Genomic DNA, 22,378 nt, shown 5'->3' with positions numbered 1-22,378 from the left:
ATATGGTTGAACTTAGGTCTCCCAGTTTGCTGCCTGTTTACAATTTGTTCTATCTGTGTCTCTCTTCCTCCTTTCCTGCCTTCTTCTGGGTTAAACATTTTAAGTTTTATTTATTTAGGTAATCTCTACACCCAATGTAGGACTCAAACTCACAACCCCAAGAGTCGCATGCTCCCTGACTAAGCCAGCAGGCACCCCTAGGGTTAAACATTTTTTAATATGTGATTTAATTCCTCTACTTGCATTATTATTTAATGGGTATTCTTTAGGGATTACAGTATCATCTGTAATTTCTCGTAATCTCTTTAGCATTACTACTGTTTGTCATACTAAATGTAGAAACACTTTTTATTTACCTTTCCTTCCACCTACATCCCTTGAAGTTCAGTATTAATTTGTGCACACAACTAAATTTTATTACAATTTCAGGAATTCTAAGATACAAACTATACAGTTGGAGTCAAAAGTTTAACCCTTTGAAGTTCCCTTCCAGTCACCCTGTCTCCACTCCTGATTTTGGTCTTTAGGTTCTCCTCTTATTTCTTATGGTTAATATTTGCCACCATCGGGCCATGGGTAGCAAGCACAATATATGATCCTTGTGGGCAGAAGAGGTTGAGAAAGCTGTAAGCAGGCTTAAAAGAGCACATTTAGCAAGGGTAAGGGGCCAGAGCAGAAGTTAGGGTCAGGCAGCTCAATTTACACAAAGTCAGAGAAAACAAAAAAGGACCAAACAAAAGGATCCAACGTCAGGTAAAAGAAAGGATGACATTATATAATTGGCAAGAGAAAAAAAAGGCAGAAACAAGGACACAGAGAGCTCCTGAGAATGAACGTGGGTTGTTACTATCTTTCCTTATTGACTTGATCCTTGTGCACTAAGAGCCTAAATCAGTGGTTCTTAATCTTGGTGGAACTACCTGAGGAGTTTTTAAATTCCTGATGCCCAGGCTACACCCCAGGCCAAATTTAATCAGAATCTCTAGGACTGGGACCCGGGTATCTTTCAGATGATTTCAGTGTACACCCAGGATTAATAAGCAATGGTTTAAATGTTTGCAAATGTTCAAGTGAACAAGTGGAGTTCAGGGACAGAGAAACGGAGGATTTCCTAGGCTTAGATATTTTTCTTCCTCTTTATTTTCCTAGAGAAACATCCTGGTGATTTTCCTCTTTGGGATCCTGATCTTCCACACTTGGCTTCAGGTTGAAACTACTATTTAGAGAGCCATCAGCCTCAAGTACTGTTAAGTCTGCTGCTTGGATTAGTTTTTCTACTGATATTAGATGCTTAGCTCCTGACTCTCTTTTCTCTGACTTAACCAGACTTTCTCCTTCTGTGCTCCCCTAGGAATTCTCCACTCTTCAGCTTCTTGGGTTCTGTTACTATACCTCTTGTCCTCTTCCCATACCTAATACCATTTCAAGGAAGAGAGCTATTTTTTGCATGATGCAGCCTCATACATTTTTGTAGTACCCTGTAATATTTAGAACACAGGTCTACATGATCAGTAGAGCATACATAATTCTCTTTTCGTTTTTTAATGTTTACTTTTAAGAGAGAAAGAGTGCCAGCGGGAAAGGGGCAGAGAGAGAGGGAGACACAGAATCTGAAGCAAGCTCTAGGCTCTGAGCTGATGTAGGGCTTAATCTCATGGAGTGCAAGATCATGACCTGAGCTGAAGTCGGATGCTTAACCGACTGAGCCACCCAGGTGCCCCTCTTTTTTTCTTTTTTTAAGTAAACTCTGCCCAACATGGGACTCCAACTCATGACCCCAATATCAAGAATTGCATTGAGCCAGCCTTATTGAGCCAGCTGGGTGCCCCAAGAATACATAACTATTTCATGAATTTACTGCATTCTATTCATCATGAATTTCTTTATGTTGATAAAAGGCTGAACGCACACTGAAGGTTTTCTCACATTTCTTACATCTGTAGTGTTTTTCTCCTGTATGGGTTTTCTGATGTTGAATAAGAGATGAACTCTGACTGAAGGCTTTGTCACAACCACTGCATTTATATGGTTTCTCTCCAGTATGAGTTCTCAGATGCTTTGTAAGAGATGAGCTCTGGCTGAAGGCTTTCTCACATTCTTTACATTTGTAAGGTTTCTCCCCAGTATGAATTCTTTGGTGTCTTATGAGAGCTGAGCGATCACTGAAGGCTTTCCCACATTCATTACATTTGTAAGGTTTCTCCCCAGTATGGGTTCCTTGATGTTGAATAAGAGCTGAACAGTAGCTGAAAGCTTTCCCACATTCACTGCATTCATATGGCTTTTCCCCTGTATGAGTTCTCTGATGTTGAGTGAGGCCCGACCTGTCACTAAAGGCTTTCCCACATTCTTTACATCCATAAGGTTTTTCTCCAGTATGAACTCTTTGATGTTTAATTAGGGATGAGGTATCATTGAAAGCTTTCCCACATTCCTTGCATTTATAGGGTTTCTCTCCAGTATGGATTCTGTGGTGCTGAATAAGGTATGTGCTTTGGTTGAAGGCTTTCCCACATTCATTGCACTCATAGGGCTTTTCTCCAGTGTGAATGATATGATGCTGAATGAGGGCTGACCGATGACTGAAGGCTTTCCCACATTTGTTACACTCGTAAGGTTTTTCTCCCGTGTGAATTCTCTGATGCTGAATAAGTGATGAGCTCCGACTGAAGGCCTTTCCACATTCAGTACATGCATAAGGCTTCTCTCCAGTATGAATTCTCTGATGTAGGATAAAGGCTGAGTAGTAACTGAAGAACTTCCCACATTCATTGCACTTCCAAGGCTTTTTCACTGAGTAAATATTTCGATGTTTGATTGGGTTTGAACTTTCCCCAATTTCATTACAATCCTCCACAGTGGTTTTGTTGTGTTTAATTATGGCTTCCCTTAAATCTTTCTTCTGGTTTCCTTGCTGCCTTTCTAATGTGCCTTCACATTGCCAGGCTTCTATCAATCTGGAGTCCCAGGCCTCAACCTTTTTAAGTCTTTCTATTATCAGCTCTCTTTCGGAGGACACTTCTTCATAAAGTTCTTGCTTTGAAAAAGATTCTTTAGTTTCAGGTATAGATTCGGAATCTGAAATAAATAAAAAGTACACGTATTTTTGTTTTCTCTGTGATGAGAGAAAGAAAACTGCTGAGTTAGCAAGAGGAAAATAAAACAAAAATGATGCTTTTTAAAAAGTGTTGATTTATTTTTAGAGAAAGAGAGATCCAGAGAGAGGGGCAGAGAGGGAGACAGCTCCTTGCTGTCAGCGCAGAGCCCAGCATGAGGCTTGATCCCACAACCATGAGATCATGACCTGAGCTGAAACCAAGAATCAGATGCTCAACCAACTGAGCCATCTAGGCAACCCCAAAAATGATGCTTATTAAACATGTTTATTAGAATGTTTTCAGAAAGCACTTCCTGGCAGTGGCAGAGGAAGTGTCAGAAAATAACAGAGATGGGAGAATGAGTAATATAAGGCACAATAAAAGGACAGTGAGGATGCTGTACTTAAGAGAGTGGAAAACTGAGCAGACTAACCAGAAAGGAGGATATAAGCAGGTGGGATGAGAATAAATGTTGATATAAAACATCTAGAGAAGGGTGGAAAGATGAAAACACAGGTTGAGATTAGACAGTTTTGAAAAAGTACAAGACAAAAAAAATCATTTATAATAATCACCCAGAAACAACACTTTTGACTTTTTAAATAGTTCCCTCCAGTCCCCCAGAAATAAGTCAGAGAAAGACAAATATCATATTATTTCACTCATATGTGGAATTTAAGAAACACAACAGATGAACATAGGGGAAAAGAAGCAAAAATAAGATAAAAACAGGGAAGCAAACCATAAGAGACGCTTAAATACAGAGAATAAACTGAGGGTTGCTGGAGGGGAGGTGAGTGAGGAGATGGGCTAAATGGGTGATAGGCATTAAGGAGGGCACTTTTTGGGATGAGCACTGGGTATTATATGTAAGTGATGAGTCACTAAATTCTATTCCTGAAATCATTATTACACTATATGTTAACTAACTCGGATTAAAAAAGAAAGAAAGAAATGCTCTTGTAGGCAGAAGGTGATTGATACAAGTCAAAAACTTGTATCAATGGGCCAAACTGACCCACCACAGACCAAATCTGGCCACTCTCACTTGTTTACATATTGTTTATGGCTGCCTTCATGCTACAATGGCAAAGTTAACTAATTGCCAAAGAGTATATGGCCCACAAAGCAGAAAATGTTTACCATCTGGTCCTTTATAGAGAAAGTTTGCCAACCCCTGATCAATATAAAAAATGAATAGTGCTGGCAATGGCATAAATGAAAATAGATATAAAATTAATTTTTTTCTTACTAAAAAAAATTTTTATGTTTATTTGAGAGAGACAGAGCATGAGCAGGGGAGGGGCAGAGAGAGAGAGAAACATAGAATCTGAAGCAGGCTCCAGGCTCTTACCTTTTAGCCCAGAGCCCGACACTGGGCTCAAACCCATGAACTTTGAGATCGTGACCTCAGCCAAAGTCAGAAGCTTAACCAACTGAGCCACCCAGGGTCCACCCCCCCTTTTTTTCTTATTTTTAATTACTCTAAGAGATAATTGACTGTCAAACAAAAATAGTAGCAATGTATTGTGATTTTATAGTGTATGTAAAGGTAAAATGCATGAGAACAATTATACAAAAGATGGGAGAGAGGAATTAGAAGTCTCCAGAAGTAAGGTTCTTATACCAGACATGATGTGGTATAATATTCTTTTTCTTTCTAATAAATGTTTACTTATTTTTGGCAGGGGAGGTGCAGAAAGAGAGGGAGACAGAGGGTCTGAAGCAGGCTCTGTGCTGACAGTAGAGAGTCCAATGTGGGGCTCAAACTCAGGAACTGTGAGATCATGACCTGAATTGAAGTGGGACACTTAACCGACTGAGCCCCCCAGGTGCCCCTGGTATATTACTCTTTAAAAATATACTGTGATTGGGGTGCCTCGGTGGCTCAGTCAGTTGGGCTGCCGACTACAGCTGAGGTCATGATCTTGTGGTCTATGAGTTCGAGCCCCATATCGGGCTCTATGCTGACAGCTCAGAGCCTGGAGCCTGCTTCCGATTCTGTCTGCCCCTTCCCTGCTTGCTCTTTGTCTCTCTATCTCTCTCAAAAATAATAAACATTTTAAAAATTAAAAAAATAAGAAAAATTAAAAAATAATAAAAATATACTGTGACTGGGCTACCTGCATGTCTCAGTTGGTTAAGCGTCCAACTCTTGGTTTTGGCTCAGGTCATGATCTCATGGTTTGTGAATTCGAGCCCTGCATTGGGCTCTGTGCTGACAGCACAGAGCCTGCCTGGGATTCTCTCTCTCTCTCTCTCTCTCTGCCCCTCCTCTGCTCTCTCAAAATAAATAAATTTTAAAAATAGATAACTGTGATTAATTAGAGAAGCATTTGGGAACTCTAGGACAACCATTAAAAGAACTTTAAATAAGGTTTAATGGTAAGCTAATTGTGGATATAAAATAGAGTAAAAAAAATATGCAACCAAAAAAGTGAAAAAGAAAGAAAAATGAATAAGGAATAGATGGAACAAATAGAAGACAAGTAGCTATATGTAAGATTTAAATCCAACTATATGGGGTGCCTGGGTGGTTCAGTTGGTTAAGCGTCTGACTTCGGCTCAGGTCATAATCTTGCAGTTCGTGGTGCAGCCACTCTGGAAAAGTTTGGAAGTTCCTCAAAAAATTAAAAATAGAACACCCTATAACCCAGCAATTACACTATTAGGTATTTATCCAAAGGATACAAAAATGCTGATTTGAAGGAGCACATGCACCCCAATGTTTATAGCGACACTATTGACAATAGCAAAATTACGGGAAGAGCCCAAATGTCCATCAAATGACGAATGGATAAAGAAGATGTGGTATATATACACAATGGAATATTACTTGGCAATCAAAAAGAATGAAATCTTGCCATTTGCAACAACACGGATGGAAATAGAGTATATTATGCTAGGTAGAATAAGTCAGAGAAAGACAAATATATGATTTCACTCATATGTGGAATTCAAGAAACAAAACAGATGAACACAGGGAAAAGGAAGTGAAAATTAAGATAAAAAACAGAAAGGGAGACAAAACATAAGAGACACTAAATTCTATTCCTTAAAAAAAAAAAAAAAAGATAAAATGAATGATTGCAAAAAAAAATTGACCACATATGTGCAGGTCTATTTCTGGACTATCTATTCTGTTCTATCGATTTACATCTATACCAGTACCACACTGTTTTGGTCACTATAATTTTATAAATCTTAAAACCAATGTAATAAAGCTATCCTTTTTCAATACCAGAAATAGTAAACTTTTACTTGCCAAAAGAGAAAAAAAGCCCAATTCTGAGCCCAGAGTGATCAGGGATCTCCTAGGAGATCAGGGCTTTCTGGATTTTAAGCAAAACTATGGCATTTTAGATGCCATGAGTTATAGAGGAAGTTTATGTCCCAGTAAGCAGTTTGCATTACAAAATAATTTCCTTACCCCAAAATACCAGGCTCCCACAATTCTCCACTTTCATATCAATGCCCATGTACCTTTGGGCAGAATTCAGCTCTTCTTCCTCCACATGACTGAAGTCCATTTCCTCATCCTTGACTGTCACCAATTCCTGGAAGAACAAGCATATTCTTTAATTTTTTTTATGTTTATTTATTTTTGATAGAGACAGAGCACAAGTGGGGGAGGGCAGAGAGAGAAGGAGACACAGAATCGGAAGCAGGCTCCAGGCTCTGAGCTGTCAGCACAGAGCCCGATGCAGGGCTTGAACCCATGGACCGTGAGATCATGACCTGAGCCGAAGTCAGACACTCAACTGACTGAGCCACCCAGGCGCCCCAAGAACAAGCATATTCTTATAGAACTTGGGGAGGAGAACAATCTATAAGAGACAGTATTTTTTAATATGACGGTTAAACCTTTATTTTAATGGAACAGTCTAAGATTTCTATGTATTAGTCTGTATTAGGGAAAATAGTAACAGCTAACACTTATATTTTCTATGTGCTGAGCCCTTTGAACTACCTCTTGTAATGATAACTTCATGAGATAAGTACTATTATTAACAGTATTTACAGATGTGAGGATCAGATATGACATCTGGACCCAGACAGTCTGGCTCCAAAGCTATACTCTTTTGGTTCTTTTTTTTTTTTTTTTAATGGAACAACGTATTTTATTTTATTTTATTTTATTTTATTTTATTTTATTTTATTTTACTTTACTTTAGAGAGAAGAGCATGAGTAGGAGAGAGGGGCAGAGGGAAAGAATCTTAGGCAGGATCCATGCTCAGAGCAGAGCCTGATGTGGGGATCAATCCCCCGACCCTGGGATCATGACCTGAGCTGAAATCAAGAGTCAGATGCTCAATCAACTGAGCCACCCAGGCACCCCATATACTCTTTCTTTAAATTCAAGTATAGTTGACATAAAGTATATTAGTTTCAGGTGTACAACATAGTGATTTGATAGCAAAGCTATCCTCTTTCCTATATTTTTCTGTCTCTCACATATTTTACTAAATAAATCTAATATAAATTAACCACTGGGGGGGCGTCTGGGTGGCTCAGTCAGTTGAGCGTCGGACTTTAGCTCAGATCATGATCTCGTGGTCCATGGGTTTGAGCCCCGCGTTGGGCTTTTTGCTGACAGCTCAGAGCCTGGAGCCTGCTTCGGATTCTGTGTCTCCCTCTCTCTCTGCCCCTCCCCTGCTCATGTTCTGTCTCTCTCTCTGTCAAAAAAAAAAAAAAAAAACATAAAAAAAAATTTAACCACTGAATGACAACCAAATGTCAATGACTAATTGCACTTAGTTGTTGTAGATGGGGTAAGTCTCAGATATGTAATTTATACTGATTCCTGAAATATTCTGAGATTTTATAGAGCTTCTGCTTGATATCCTGAATGTATACAGATAGTCATGCTGTTCTTCCTTCTCTGTACTTAGGGTCATGACTTTTAGATTTATCTAGTTATCTTTTAGTAATTGCAGTTGTTCTGAATGAGTGGATTTACTGATTTTATGTTTTTTAAGTTTATTTACTGATTTTGAGAGAAAGACCATATGCACATGAATGGGGAAGGGGCAGAGAGAGGGGGAGAGAGAGAATCCTAAGTAAGCTTCACGCTGTCAGCACAGAGCCCAGCAAAGGGCTCAGTCTCAGGAACTGTGAGGTCATGACCCGAGCCAAAATCAAGAGTCGGATACTTAACCAACTGGGCCACCCAGGCACCTGAAATTTACTTTTTATGTATGTATGTATGTATGTATGTATGTATGTATTTTGGATTTACTGATTTAAAAATAAATTTTTTATGTTTTTTATTTATCTTTGAGAGACAGACCATGAGTGGGGGAGGGGCAGAGAGACAGGGAGACACAAAATCCCAATCAGGCTCCAGGCTCTGAGCTGTCAGCACGGAGCCCAACATAGGGCTCGAATTCACAAACCATGAGATCATGATCTGAGCTGAAGTTGGACGCTTAACCTACTGAGCCACCCAGAGGCCCCTAAAAAACTTTTTTTTAACATTTATTTATTTTTGAGACAGAGTGTGAGCAGGGGAGGGGCAGAGAGAGGGAGACACAGAATCCAAAGGAAGCTCCAAGCTCTGAGCTGTCAGCACAGAACCTGACGTGGGGTTCGAACCCACAAAGCATGAGATCATGACCTGAGCCAAAATCGGCCACCCAACCAACTGAGCCACCCAGGCACCCCCACAAGATTTTATGTTTAAGTAATTTCTACACTCAACGTGGGTCTCAAACTTACATCCCTGAGATTAAGAATCGCATGCTCCACTGACTGAGCCAGCCAGGAGCCGCTGTGAGCCTCAGTTTTACTGTGAAATAAGCATTACTCCTAACTCACATGATTTCTTGTTTAAAACAAATGAAGCTATGTTTGAAAAGTGGCTCTAAATGTTAGAGTTCCCCAGAGCTCAGTTGTTAGACATCTTCTCTTCTCCATCCATTCTTACATGCCTATAAGCAACCTGTTATTTCTCCCATCTTAAAAAAATAAAAAATAAAAACCCTCTTTGGTCTTGCTACTGCTTCCCGCTATCACCCTATTTCTGTCCTCTGCTTTAGCGTAAAACTCTCCAAAATGGCTGTCGGTCATCCCTGCTTCCAACTTCTCTCCTATTCTCTTCTGAACCCTTTCCGATCAGGCTTTCATTCCTACAACTCCATGACATTGTTCTTGGCAGTGACCAGTGATCTTCATATTTTTAAATCCAGTGGTCAATTTTCAGGCCTCATCTTACTTGACTTAGCAGCAGTATTTAACAGCTGATCACTCCCTGCTCCTTTTAAACACTTTCTCCAATTGTTTACCAGGATGCCAAACTTTTGACTTCCTACCTCACTGGCCACACTGGCCACATCTCAGTATCCTTTGCTGGTTCCTCTTCATCTCCCTGATCTCACAGTGTTGGAGAGCTCAGTCATAAAATCTCATCTCTTTTCTATTCCCTTATTTTTGTGATTTAAAATACTGTTCACACAGACTACTACCAAAATCAGTGCTCAAGCCTGAGCTCTCCCCAGACCTTCCAGTCTTCAAGGAAAAATTACTTTGGTTCAGTTCTCTAGTTGGAATTGCCGTGGACCTCCAAAGCAAGATGAAAAAAGCAAATGACACACTGTGAACTCCAAGCTAAGATTTCATATGAGGAAATCAAAGACTTGCCTGGAACTCAACAGGAAGGAGCTCAACAGTAGGTTCCATTTCTTCCATGTTCTGTTTTTGGGGCAGAGAAGCATCCTCGGTAGTAATGGCTGGAAGGACTAGAGGGAGAAGAAAAAGCTATGAAGGAGGTAAGCTCTATTTCCCCACTTCCAAATTCATTAGGACAAAAGTTATCACAAGCCAGGTAAATTGTATACACAGGGCCCACTTGACTTCACTCCAAAAGGTGGGATGAGGGTACAATAAGACGATAAAGTGAAAGTCTGTTGCCCAAAAAGCTAAGCTTATAGACCCACAATACATCAACCTTTTATAATAGCCTAACAGGGGGTGGAAAATGGAATATTCTCTCTTCCATGGCTGCAGAGGGAATGTGAATGGGCACAGGAGTGCTGAAAGAGGAAAATGGGACTGGAGAATGTGTCACAAGGAGCCTGCTTAGTGATTTCCAAAATTGGTCGCTTACTGAGTTTCTCTACTTGGGCACATGTCTGCTTCCATTTCCTTTCATGCAGGGGCATCTAACCTTTTAATTCTCATCAAAGGTGTTTTTCCACTTGTCCCCACTTTCAGCTTCATGTTTATTTCTGTAATTCTTACCTTCTTCCTCAGCTTCAATGGTCAGATAATCCATGATTAGATTCTCTTTTTTTGTCCTGTTATTGCTATGATTTCTCCTTTATTTGCTGTTTCAGATGAGATAAACATGGACTTTCCAACAATACATAATCTGCTTCTTTGTGAAAATCATTCAACTCTACTCTGAAGTTCTGGAGAGAGATTTTGAAGTTAGGCTTGCCATCCTCTGGAGTTGGTTCCTGCTCCCTGGGGCATCTTCCTCTCTATCTCTATTCCTAGGAGGATTATTCCTATGTGTTTAAGTCTTAGGGCCTCAGAAGTAATTCTCCTTTGCTTGTAACCTTTATTATTTAGGCTAAATTAGTCTCCACAGCTAGAAGAGCATTCTCTAGAGTACTGATACCAGTCACTATATGCCAAACCAGGGCAAAACCAGGAGAGAATCAGTGAGTGCAGTGAACTGTGAGCCTCACACCTGGCTCCAGACTGTGCAGAAATACCCAGGAGACCCCAAAGCACATAACTGGCCATAAAACAGCCTGTGATTATAGCATCAGGTAACTATAAAAGCAGGACTCCCGCAGTTCATTCATCCTTACTATTCATAGAGACAGGCAGTTGATAGATGGGGCCTGTATACAGCTGATTCCTAACCTTTTTAAAAGACCCTGAAAATGTACAGGCCAGGATTCCCTTGCATGGTCAGGGCGAGAACAAAAGACTTCAGTAATAACTGACAATAATAACTGACAGACAGTAACTGGCAGACAACATGGGTTCCCTCATGTCAAGGAAGAAAAACTAAACTTTAAACCAGGCTGAATGACCAGGAAGAACAAAACGAGTCGGTACAGCCTAAGGGGACAAGCTGACGCAAAATTCAACAGAATTTGCAAAAAAGACACCTGCAGCACATCCTGTTGAATGGCTGCCACATCTTGATACTCCCACCAGAAATAATTTATTAACTGTATCCTGCTTGCACTTGAAATGCGTGGTTTGGGACTTGAGCCTGACCAATCTTTGTAAAGGGCACGGAGCTTGCGGTTTGTGCCTGTTTAACCGCAGGCTGAATCCTTCCCCTTGGAAGCGTACTCTTGGCTTGTAGCCAAAGGCTGCGTCCTTTGGGGAATGAGTAAGACACAGACCCCACTTTTTTTCTTTCTGTCCCAGGAGTTCAGGTTAAGGCTCTTAGTGCAGTGGCAAGATTTAAATCCCAAAACGGCGGGAGCCGTCGTGCTCCCACAGTCCCCCGTTCGGCCACGCCCCCTCCACGCTCCCGGACTCCACTTCCCAGAGGGCTTAGGGGCAACCGCGCTTCCCGGACGCCTCCTGGCTCAGAACTGAAGCCTCAGACCCGGCTTGTCTCCCAGCCGGAGAGAAGCGGGAGGGTTACGCACAGCACCGGGGAGCGGGCATAGGACGAGGGCAGGGCCGGCCCTTTATGTGCCGGGCCGGAAGCTGAGAGCCTGGCCCGGGCTGCTGCGGGAGGCACTGCAGCCGCGCTCACCGACCGGCGGGTCGCCGACGCCCGCGCCTCAGGGTCCAGCTTGCTCTTACCCCTGGACGCGCTGCCCACTCGGCTCCGGCCACAGGGCGGGTCCCCGCCGGGCTGCGCTCTGGGAAAGACGGAGGGGAGGACGGAGTCGCTTTCCGGACACACGGAGCTGTGGGGGAACAAAAGGCTCGAGCCTGAGGCTCCGTCTGGAGTCGCATCTGCGCACTTGGAGCCGACCGCGCCAGGTCGGGGGTCCCGGCGGAAGGACTCCACTTCCCAGAGGGCTCGGGGACATCGGTGCCTGCCCGGGGGGGGGGGGGGGGGGGGGGGCTCTGGAGAGCGAGGGGAGAGAACTGCAGGCCTTCAGTGTCAACCTTAAAATGCAGATATTTCCCCATCTGATAGGTCTCCTTTCTGAATACAGTGAGAATCTGTCGTTTAAAAGCTCCAAGTATTTTCAGTGTTGGATTATTAATTGGTGGTGGTGTGGGGATACACCTGTTACACAGTCTTTTTCCCTAGTATTTCTCGTTCTTACAATAAAGCCCCGAGTCTGCAAACTCACTGCTAGTGATTTCGTTGAAAGCATTCTGATAAGTAAAAACCACAGGCAGGGGTGAGAAGCCATTGTCCTGGTTGATATAAAATAAACATGAATAGGAAGGAATTCACAAGGAAAAGTTAGATGTGAGAAAAAGGCAAGTAGGGAGGTTGGGCTTTGAAGTGGGGATTGTGCCGACCTGGAGTTTATGAACATTGGTACTGGATGGAAGTCAAAGAGCAACCAGAGGAATGATACTTCTTTTTCTCTGTTTATAAAGGCTCGAGGCTGTAGTTCCAGTTCTTCGCCAGGAGAAACCAGTTGTATCACAAGTGTCCTTGCGGTCCAAATTACCAGCCACCTGAATAGTTCCTCCACATCTAATTGTGCCTTTCTCAATCCATGCTATTCAAGACAGCCAAGATGAACGTTTAAAAATTAAATCTGGGGAGGGGCGCCTGGGTGGCTCAGTCGGTTAAGCGTCTGACTTCGGCTCAGGTCATGATCTGGCGGTTTGTGAGTTCAAGCCCGGTGTCAGGCTGTGTGCTGACAGCTCGGAGCCTGGAGCCTGCTTCGGATTCTGTGTCTCCCTCTCTCTTTCTGCCCCTCCCCTGCTCGTGCTCTGTCTCTCTCTGTCTCAAAAAAAAAAAAAAAAAAAAAAAAATTAAATCTGGGGGGCGCCTGGGTGGCTCAGTTGGTTAAGGGTCTGACTCGGTTTCAGCTCTGGTCATGATCTTGCAGTTCATGGGTTCCAGTCCGCATCAGGCTCCGCGCTGATAGTGTAGGGCCTTTTTGGGATTCTCAGTCTCTCCTCTCTGCCTCTCCCCTGCTCTCTCTCTAAATTTAAGAAAAGAAGAGAAGAGAATTAAATCTGTTTATGTCGCTTTCCTCAGAACCCTTCAGTGACTTCCCTCTGCTCTGGAATAAGACAAACTCCTTAGCACAATTTATAAAACCCTACATAATCTGGCTGTGCCAATCCTGAATTACCTGCTACTATCTTCGTTTCATTCTCGAAACTCCACTATTACATAGGCTTTTTAGTAACACACATCCCAAATTCTTTGCTGTCCTTTACACATTCCCTTTATTTAGAATCTCTCTCTACCATCCTTCAGATTTCAGTTCAAAAGTCACTTCAGGGAAGCTTTCCCTGAACTCCTTCCCCTTAATTCAAATTGATTTTCTCACAGAACCTTGTTCATTCTCTTTGTAGACTTGCCACAATTTGCAATTATACATTTTTTTCTGCTACATTTTTAATGTATACCTTCCTTACTTGACTGTAAGCTCCATGAAGACAGAGACTATGCATATTTTGTGCATCACTGTCCCAGTGTCAAGCACAGATCCTTGTCAACAAAGTTGAGTGCTGAGAAGATGTCATTCCACGATTATGAATCCCAGCTTCAGCTAGGTCCTAGCATAATTTAGCAGTCCTTTGTTTATCCATAGCTATCTCCTTTTATAAGTGGTTGTCTCCCCTTCTGACTCCATTCTGAGCAGCCATTCCAAATACTGCTTTACTAAACTCTACTTCATGACCAAGCCCTCTCTCTTAGTCAATGAGTTCACCACCATTTATTTCACAGAACAATGACAGATTTTCAGGTAGGAATAAATCCAACTTTGGGTTAATTTTATGCGTCTACTTTAAGACTAGGGGGTGACAAGATAGTTGGTAAAACATTTCTTGGTGTGTCGGTGAGGATGTGTCTGGAAGAGATTATAATGCATTTGAATTGGTAGGCAGAGTAAAGGAGATGTTCTCATAAATGCTAGTGGGCATCATCCAATCCATCAAGGGTCTGAATAGAATAAAAGGACAGAGGAAGGACATATTTGCTCTCTCTGCTGGAGCTGAGACATCCATCTTCTGCCCTTCATGATCTCTCGGTCAGTGAGTTGTAGCCCTACTTCGGGCTCTGTGCTGACAGCTCAGAGCCTGGAGCCTGCTTTGGATTCTGTCTCCCTCTCTCTTTGTCCCTCCGCTGCTCACGCTCTGCTCTCTCTGTGTCTTAAAAATGAACAAACGTTTAAAATTTTTAAAAATATACATTTGGGAAGTGGAAGGAGGCACCGATTACATCAAGGGTGTCTTTCCTTAGGTGTATCTTAACCACGCCTAGAGTTATTACATTATTGTTTAAAATCTTTGCTGCCCCTCCTTGCAAGAGGATCGTACTTTCCTGCCCAGTTGAATTCAGGCTTGGATCTGTGACTTGCAATAACCTTCCCTTGAGAGAGAGAGCCATCCTTTTCTGTTTAAGAGTCAGATTCTAGTCTGCCATTTCTTTTCCCTCTGCCATGAGACTTAGAATATCTCATATAAGACTGTTCCATCAGTCTGGGTTCTGGAGTGCAGACATGGACACCTAGCATGAGTAGGAAAGACACCCTGCTTGTTGTTACTGAGAATTTTCAGGTTGTTTGATTCTATAGCATAACCTAGCTCATACCTTCAGAGATGCCTTCTGAGCACTTTTTGGGCAATACTTTTCAAATGAATGTATGCTTGTTTATCTTGTTTTGTTTTATTTTTTAAGTTTATTTATTTTGAGAGAGAGAGAAGGGTAGGGGCAGAGACAGAGGGAGAGAGAGAATCCCAAGAAGGCTCTATGCTGTCAGCATGGAGCCCAAACTGGGGTTCAACACTACAAACTGTAAGATCCTGACTTGAGACAAAGTCAAAAGACCAACCCATTCAACCGACTGAGCCACCCAGGTACACCTATCTTGTTTTGTTTTAAATAATGAAGGAAAATAATTTTCCCATCAACATGTTCCCCAACATAATCATAACAGGCAGCTTTAGGTCCTTTAAGCTTAAAATACAAAATACAAATAAAAGCTTAACTGCAAAATTTTAATAAAGATGATTAAATTAATAGGACATCTTTCTGCAGTGTGATGTGCAGATACTCATGATACTACCACTGTTCATAAAGCCTTACAAAGACAGTGAATACACTCTGACTGAAGGCACTTCTCAGCTTGAATCTAAAAACCACGACAAGGAACACACAATATACACAGAAATGATCCAGGAGTGGTTGTCACAGTTTTTTTCATAAAAAGTAGATTTTACTGTTTCCCCTGATTCTAATACATGCAGGTTTCTTTTACATTTTCATATCTCTGCTATCCAGAAGTGCCTTACAATTGTTGGTCAGGTGTCACTGGTGAGTAGTCACCACATCATGGATATCAACAGCATGGAAGAAAATCCCAGAGACAACAGTGGAGCATACTTAAGAGTACTTAAGAGATGCCATATTACCAATACACTTGGTAAGAGTAGCCAGAAAAATACCATGGGAAAACATGGGCACAGACAACATTGAGTGGGAAAATGATTCAGAAAAACAGAATTCTGAAGGTGAAGAGTCTAGCAATGCCTTCATCATTTTACTCTCCTTTTTTATGTGAGTATAAGAAAAGAATATATCATTAAAGGGGTGCCTGGGTGACTCAGTCGGTTAAGTATCCCACTCTTGATTTTGGCTCACGATTGACGAGACGGAGCCCCTTGTTGGGCTCTGCACTGACAGCACAGAGCCTGCTTGTACCTACTGTACCCTGGGGACTGAGTTTGAGCTTAGTGTCTTCTCCCACATGACGTTTGAGTTGGTGATTTTTGTCAACAGTTCTCCCATTTACTCTTTTTGTTTGTTGTGTTCAAATTTTCCCCAGCTGACTGTTTTCTTCTCCCAACTGGGTCCCAACCAAGGCCATGATTTCTGTGACATTATTTACCATATCTCTTCTGCCTTCTTAGTAGGGTGCTATTAGTCTTTCAGAGACAAGGGTGTGATAATAGTTAAGTACTCAGTTGCTGGGGCACCTGAGTGACTCAGTTAAGCATCCAACTCTTGATTTTGGCTCAGTTCATGATCTCACGGTTCATGGGTTCAAGCCCAAGTCAGGCTCTCTGCTTAGGGATTCTCCCTCTCTCTGCTCCCTCCCCCACTCATGCTCTCTCTCTCTCTCAAAATAAATTTAAAAAACAAGTAAACATATTTTACTCTTTAAAAGAAAAAGGTAGCAATTGCCTTCTTTTTAAAACAGAACAAACCAACCACATAGTCTTTGTCAAAGGTGCAGTTCAAGAACGCTCTGTGTTAACGGCTGGAAGAGAGTCCCCATCCCCACCACGTGGTCGTCTCGGTGTTTGCCTCCCTCTTGGGTCGTTTCTGTCACGTGTACAAATCTTATCAGACATACAAAGAGAATGGTACTTCCCTGAAAGTCCAGTCTGTTTTGTTCTCTGGCCTGTCCCCAGCTCCTACAACAGTGCTTGAATATCCTGGAACATTTTGTGTGTGAATTATGCTGTTATGATTATGCAAATGTTTGGGAAATGAATTAGGAAAACTGCTCTGAGTCACTGTAAAGAGGGGGAAACCTTCAGAAGCAAAGAAACTCACCCACAGCAGAGCCTAAGTTTCTCTTTACAGAAGGCAAGGGATGATGGGGGCGGGGTGAGGGGGAAGGTGTAGGTCAGGTCCAGGCATTTGAACTTAGGGAAAGGAGGGATGGTCAAGGTTGACTGTTTCTAGGCATATGACTTGGGGAGTCAGTTCTGCAGGTCCCTTCCAGGAATGTGAACGTAGGGAGGAACAGGGATGACAGGTCGGGTCCCCGAGCCACTTCTGTGTCCTCTGAGTAGGACTTGGCTCCAGCTAAGAACCCAGAATGCTCCCCATCTGAGATCCCAGGAAGATGATTGACCTTCATGTGAATTTCCTTCCATTTGCTCCCGCCCGCTTTCCCTGGGTGGGTAGAATTTCACCTAGCGCCTGCCGCTTCTGAGGATGCTCCTGTGTCAAAAGAACTCTCCCCAGTTCACCTCACATTCCTTCTGAATAAAATTTGTTCTAGGGGATGCTAGAACCTGAAGTTCTTCAGAAGAGGTGGGCCCAGCAGCACTGTGGGAGATGGATAGCGGTACCTTCAAACCTCCAGGGAGGGGAGGCTGTTTCTGAACGGTGAAGGCAAGAATTCTCTGAGGCACCCTCCCCTCCTGTTTACCTCTACTTTACGGACCTTTTCATCTTGCTTTGTATATCTCCATAACAAAAGGACCAGAAGCCCAGAGAAGCCCAAACCGTCTGGTGCATGGATAGCAAATATTAACCCCTGCAACTGAGAACTGAGGAAATTACCAGATGTTAAATACACGAAGAGGATCTGGTGCCAGCACCACGGTAACGCATCTCATTGGCTCAGAAGGTTGCATGTTCACATCACTTTAGCTTCAAAGCAAGTGCTATGCTGTCGATTCCAAGATTTCATCAGGCATTCACAACTTTAGAAGCAGTACCTAGAGCGCTGCCTGGCTCATTCAGTAGAGTGAGACACTCTTGATCTCAGGGTCTTGAGTTCAAGACCCACGTTGGGTTTGGAGATTACCAAAGAAAGAAAGAGGGAAAAAAATCCCTAGAACATTTTTTTTTAAGCTCAGCAAAGGACAGACTTTTAAACTGAAAGGGGAAGTGAGGCTGGTGTAATGAAAGCTTAATCATGATATGTCCACCTCGATCTCTCTTTCTGCTGGGTTTCTCCTTGCTCTCAGGTCATGGCAACTGGTTTGTATCTGAAACCTGATAGTTTCAAATCTCAACTGGAAGGACGATTTTTAATGAATCCTGAATTAAAAGGTGGTAAATGCCAGGGCAATTTCCACTCTCAGAAAGTTCAAGAACAGCATCCTCAACATAATACATTTTGAACCAACCTCACAGTATTTTCTCTTTAACCACAATGTCCAGAGACTTTCGACAGGAAGCTCAAACCATGAAAACTGTATGTGTGTGTGAGCTTGTGGGGGTTGGGGGAGGGTGGGAGAACTGGAAAACCGACATCTTCTTCAAAATGACACAAAAGCAACCAGAGAGATTGTGCCATGCCTGGCTAGCGACCCAGCAAAACTACTTTTACACCAGAGTGAATTCGTTAGGAAAGTCTGCCCTGTTTTAATGTCTTCTCTGAAGCATAGTCCCGATAAGGATAGGGACACAACGACCTATATGTCTGCTCCTGTGGGGGGTTTTCCCTTCCAGGTCATCCTCACCCTTCAGTTTAAGTGCCTGTCCATTGCTGAGTTGTTCCCAAGAAGTCCCTTTGGACTAAAGAAAAAGAGAAAGCCCAAGGTTGGGAGGTAGCAGACAGACGCTTTCGGCATTGATTCGGGTGGCCAAACAGAAAAGCCACAGCTGTGACCCCGACGTGATTTGAACACGCAACCTTCTGATCTGGAGTCAGACGCGCTACCGTTGCGCCACGAGGTCGTGAAAGCTGCCCGGGTTTTTGTCCTTTAGGACAACATGCATTTCAGCAGTTGTCAGGTGCAGCGTCCGGTATTTTTTTTTTTTTTTTTTTTTTTACACTGCTTTTATTTTGACTTGGGACTGGCTATGAGCTCTCTGTCCCTTTTATAACGGGGCTATTCAAAGCAAAATGTAAATGTAAATGAAGCAAAGGAGGAGCTGAGGGCTGGGAGGATACTCGTAATTCGGGAAAGCCACCTCCCCAGGGCTTTTAGGGAGCGTTGCCTGTGGAAATGCCAATCGCAGCTCCCAGGGAAGGCAAGAGCGAAGCCAGGGGCGCGGGTCTCTTCTCTCCAAGTCCTTCAGCGGGCGGAGCAACAGGAGGATTTGCGCTCCGGTCACACCTAAGGAGCGAGGCTACTTCCGTTTCTCAAAGAGGGCACTTAGAAGTTTCTCTTTCTCTTTTGCTAAAAAAAAAAAAAAAAAGCCCACATATTCATTGTAGAAGTCTTATTAGATACGGGGGCGGGGGGAACACTACAATAAGTAGGTTGAGCACTGCTGACACAAAAGACCCAGGGGTCGAGGAGGGGAGAGTGATGCTTTGCAGTTGGGATGTGGGGCGTGACCACGGGTAATACGTTTCCGTAGCAGCGCAGCGTTCATTGATTGCGCTGAGTGAATGGAGAGGAGCCGGCATCAGGGAGATTGTGGACGCAGGAGGCAAGTGACAACCGGGTGTCCCCGACTTGGGCATCATAAAGGCTCTCTGAGTGAAATACCAAGACTGATCTCGCCATATCCTTGCCGGTGTAACTGGAAACCTTCCACTTCTGCGTTTTAGAACGTCCAGACCAGAATGATAATTTTGAGCTGGGAACAAACAGTAGTTTAGGTACTTCCTCATTCGTGGGTCACAGACAGCCTATCAGACTAGCTCTGTTGGGGCCATTTTATTTTTTTAATTTATTTTTATTTTTTTACATCCCAGTTAGTTAGCATATAGTGCAACGATGATTTTAGGAGTAGATTCCTTAATGCCCCTTACCCATTTAGCCCATCCTCTCTCCCACAACCCCTCCAGTAACCCTCTGTTTGTTCTCCATATTTAAGAATCCTTTATGCTTTGTCCCCCTCCTGTTTTTATATTATTTTTTCTTCCTTTCCCTTAGGTTCATCTGTTCTGTGTCTCAAAGTCCTCATATGAATGAAGTCATATGATTTTGTCTTTCTCTGGCTAATTTTGCTTAGCATAATACCCTCTAGTTCCATCCATGTAGTTGCAAATGGCAAGATTTCATTCTTTTTGATTGCCGAGTAATACTCCATTGTGTGTGTGTATATATCTATATATCTATATATCTATATCTATATCTATATCTATATCCATATCTATATATCACATCTTCTTTATCCAGTCATCCATCAATGGACATTTGGGCTCTTTCCATACTTTGGCTATTGTTGATAGTGCTGCTATAAACACTGGGGTGCATGTGCCCCTTGGAAACAGCATACCTGTATCCCTTGGATAAATACCTAGTAGTGCAATTGCTGGGTCGTAGGGTAGTTCTAGATTTTTAATTTTTTGAGGAACCTCCATACTGTTCTCCAGAGTGACTGCACCAGTTTGCATTCCCACCAGCAGTGCAAAAGAGATCCTCTCTCCCCACATACTCACCAACATCTGTTGTTGCCTGAGTTGTTCATGTTAGCCATTCTGACAGGTGTAAGGTGGTATCTCATTGTGGTCTTGATTTGTATTTTCCCTGACGATAAGTGACATGGAGCATTTTTTCATGTGTCGGTTGGCCATCTGGATGTCTTCTTTGGAGAAGTGTCTATTCATATCTTTTGCCCATTTCTTCACTGGATTATTTGGTTTTTTGGGTGTTAAGTTTGATAAGTTCTTTATAGATTTAGGATACTAACCCTTTATCTGATATGTCATTTGCAAATATCTTCTCCCATTCTGTCTGTTGCTTTTAGTTTTGCTGATGGGTTTCCTTCACTGTGCAGAAGGTTTTTATTTTGATGAGGTCCCAGCAGTTCATCTTTGCTTTTGTTTCCCTTGCCTCTGGTGACTTATTGAGTAAGAATTTGCTGCGGCCAAGATCAAAGAAATTTTACCTGCTTTCTCCTCGAGGATTTTGATGGCTTCCTGTCTTACATTTAGGTCTTTCATCCATTTTGAGTTTATTTTTGTGTATGGTGTAAGAAAGTGGTCCAGGTTCATTCTTCTGCATGTCGCTGTCCAGTTTTCCCAGCACCACTTGCTGAAGAGACTGTCTTTATTCCACTGGATATTCTTTCCTGCTTTGTCAAAGATTAGTTCGCCATATGTTTGTGGGTCCATTTCTGGTTCTCTATTCTGTTCCATTGATCTGAGTGGCTGTTTTTGTGCCATGTTGGGGACATTTTAAACTGAAGACTTGAGGTCTCTGGTTCTAGGCTGCCTTTCTACATGGGCCTTACTTTTTACCACATACCCAGACCCCTGGAGTAAATTTAGAAGGTCCTATGCCATTTATAAGAGAGTACACACACAGTAAAGCTTCCATTGTACGTGCTGCAGTGAATTTGCTACAGCGACAGAAGAACCAGACTTCACTCTGCCAGCATTTCTCAGAGCTTAGACCGAGTCACTAAAATTTGCAACAAGAAGAAAAGTATCTTTTTGTTGTTTCAAAAATGGGTTTAATTTTTCAAATACAGCAAATGATTCTAGTTTTAAATTGAAGATAGGGACTTGTGAGATGTAAGGCATCTATAGATATATGTCCTTTCAATGAAAGTCCATTTTATTACTTTTTTAATGTTTATTTTTGAGAGAGAGAGTGTGAGTCGGGGAGGCACAGAAAGAGAGGGAGACACCGAATCTGAAGCAGGCTCCAGGCTCTGAGCTGCCAGCACAGAGCCCTATGTGGGGCTGGGGCAAACGAACCGTGAGATTGTGACCTGAGCAGAAGTCAAATGCTTAACTGAGCCACTCAGTTAAGGCGCCCCTAATGAGAGTCCACTTTAAAGTAAAAGAACAGTCGGGGTGCCTGGGTGGCTCTGTCAGTAGAGCATGTGACTCTACTGGGCTTGTAAGTTCAAGCACCACCTGGGATGTAGAGATTACTTTAAAATAAAATCTTTAAAAATAATTTGAAGTAACAACAGTAAACTGAGTACGGCCAGGACAAGGACTTGATCATTTCTATGTCTGAAATGAGGAATCCTCCCACAGCTCCAAACTGGGTGTGTGGATTTCTATTCCCCCAAGGAGACCTCTAACACCAAATGCCCTCGCAGGATGTCAAATAGATCTCAGTGAAAAGATAAATGAAAGAATTAAGATAATTGTAACATATAACATTTAAGGGGAATGCTTGCTATAAGCCTCCCGCCCCTTCTAAGTATATTGTTAATCTTCTTACATACTCTCTGTGGTAGACATTGTTATTATGAGTCCCACTTCTCTGGAGAGGAAATGGAGAAACAGAAGATAAGCAAATTGCCCAAAGTGATTCATCTAAGGAAACGGCAAGAACAGTTCCAGCTTTTCCGTCATTGCCCAGTTAGAAGAGTCTAGGGTGAACAAGTTCCCCTCACAACTTGGATGGGTCATTTATCCTGGGTCACTCTTGGGAGTGAAAACTCCAAACCCCTCCATTACATCCATGGGGATTGTCTCTAAGAGGAGGCCTTGTTTTATTTTTATTATTTTTTTTAAGTTTATTCATTTATTTTGAGAGAGTGTGTGTGAGT

General features: G+C 42.5%; 1 protein-coding gene and 1 non-coding gene across 2 annotated transcripts; both read right to left on the bottom strand.

Moving 5' to 3' along the window:
* Positions 1-1,804: 1,804 nt before the first annotated feature.
* LOC125154087 (zinc finger protein 501-like) lies at positions 1,805-12,024 on the bottom strand. Its single transcript, XM_047837807.1, has 5 exons — positions 11,878-12,024; positions 10,339-10,508; positions 9,739-9,836; positions 6,529-6,655; positions 1,805-3,078 (listed from the first exon to the last, which is right to left on the bottom strand). Exons 2-5 carry the CDS (start codon positions 10,370-10,372, stop codon positions 1,865-1,867), a joined length of 1,473 nt encoding a protein of 490 aa, XP_047693763.1. The 5' UTR covers positions 10,373-10,508; positions 11,878-12,024; the 3' UTR covers positions 1,805-1,864.
* A 6,550-nt stretch (positions 12,025-18,574) lies between these two features.
* On the bottom strand, positions 18,575-18,646 carry TRNAW-CCA (transfer RNA tryptophan (anticodon CCA)). Its single transcript has one exon. It is a non-coding gene; the product is annotated as a tRNA-Trp (tRNA).
* Positions 18,647-22,378: the final 3,732 nt, after the last annotated feature.

This window comes from Prionailurus viverrinus, chromosome E3 (genome assembly GCF_022837055.1).
Source record: "Prionailurus viverrinus isolate Anna chromosome E3, UM_Priviv_1.0, whole genome shotgun sequence".
Taxonomy (NCBI): domain Eukaryota; kingdom Metazoa; phylum Chordata; class Mammalia; order Carnivora; family Felidae; genus Prionailurus; species Prionailurus viverrinus.
This window is presented reverse-complemented; position numbering and strand designations above follow the sequence as displayed.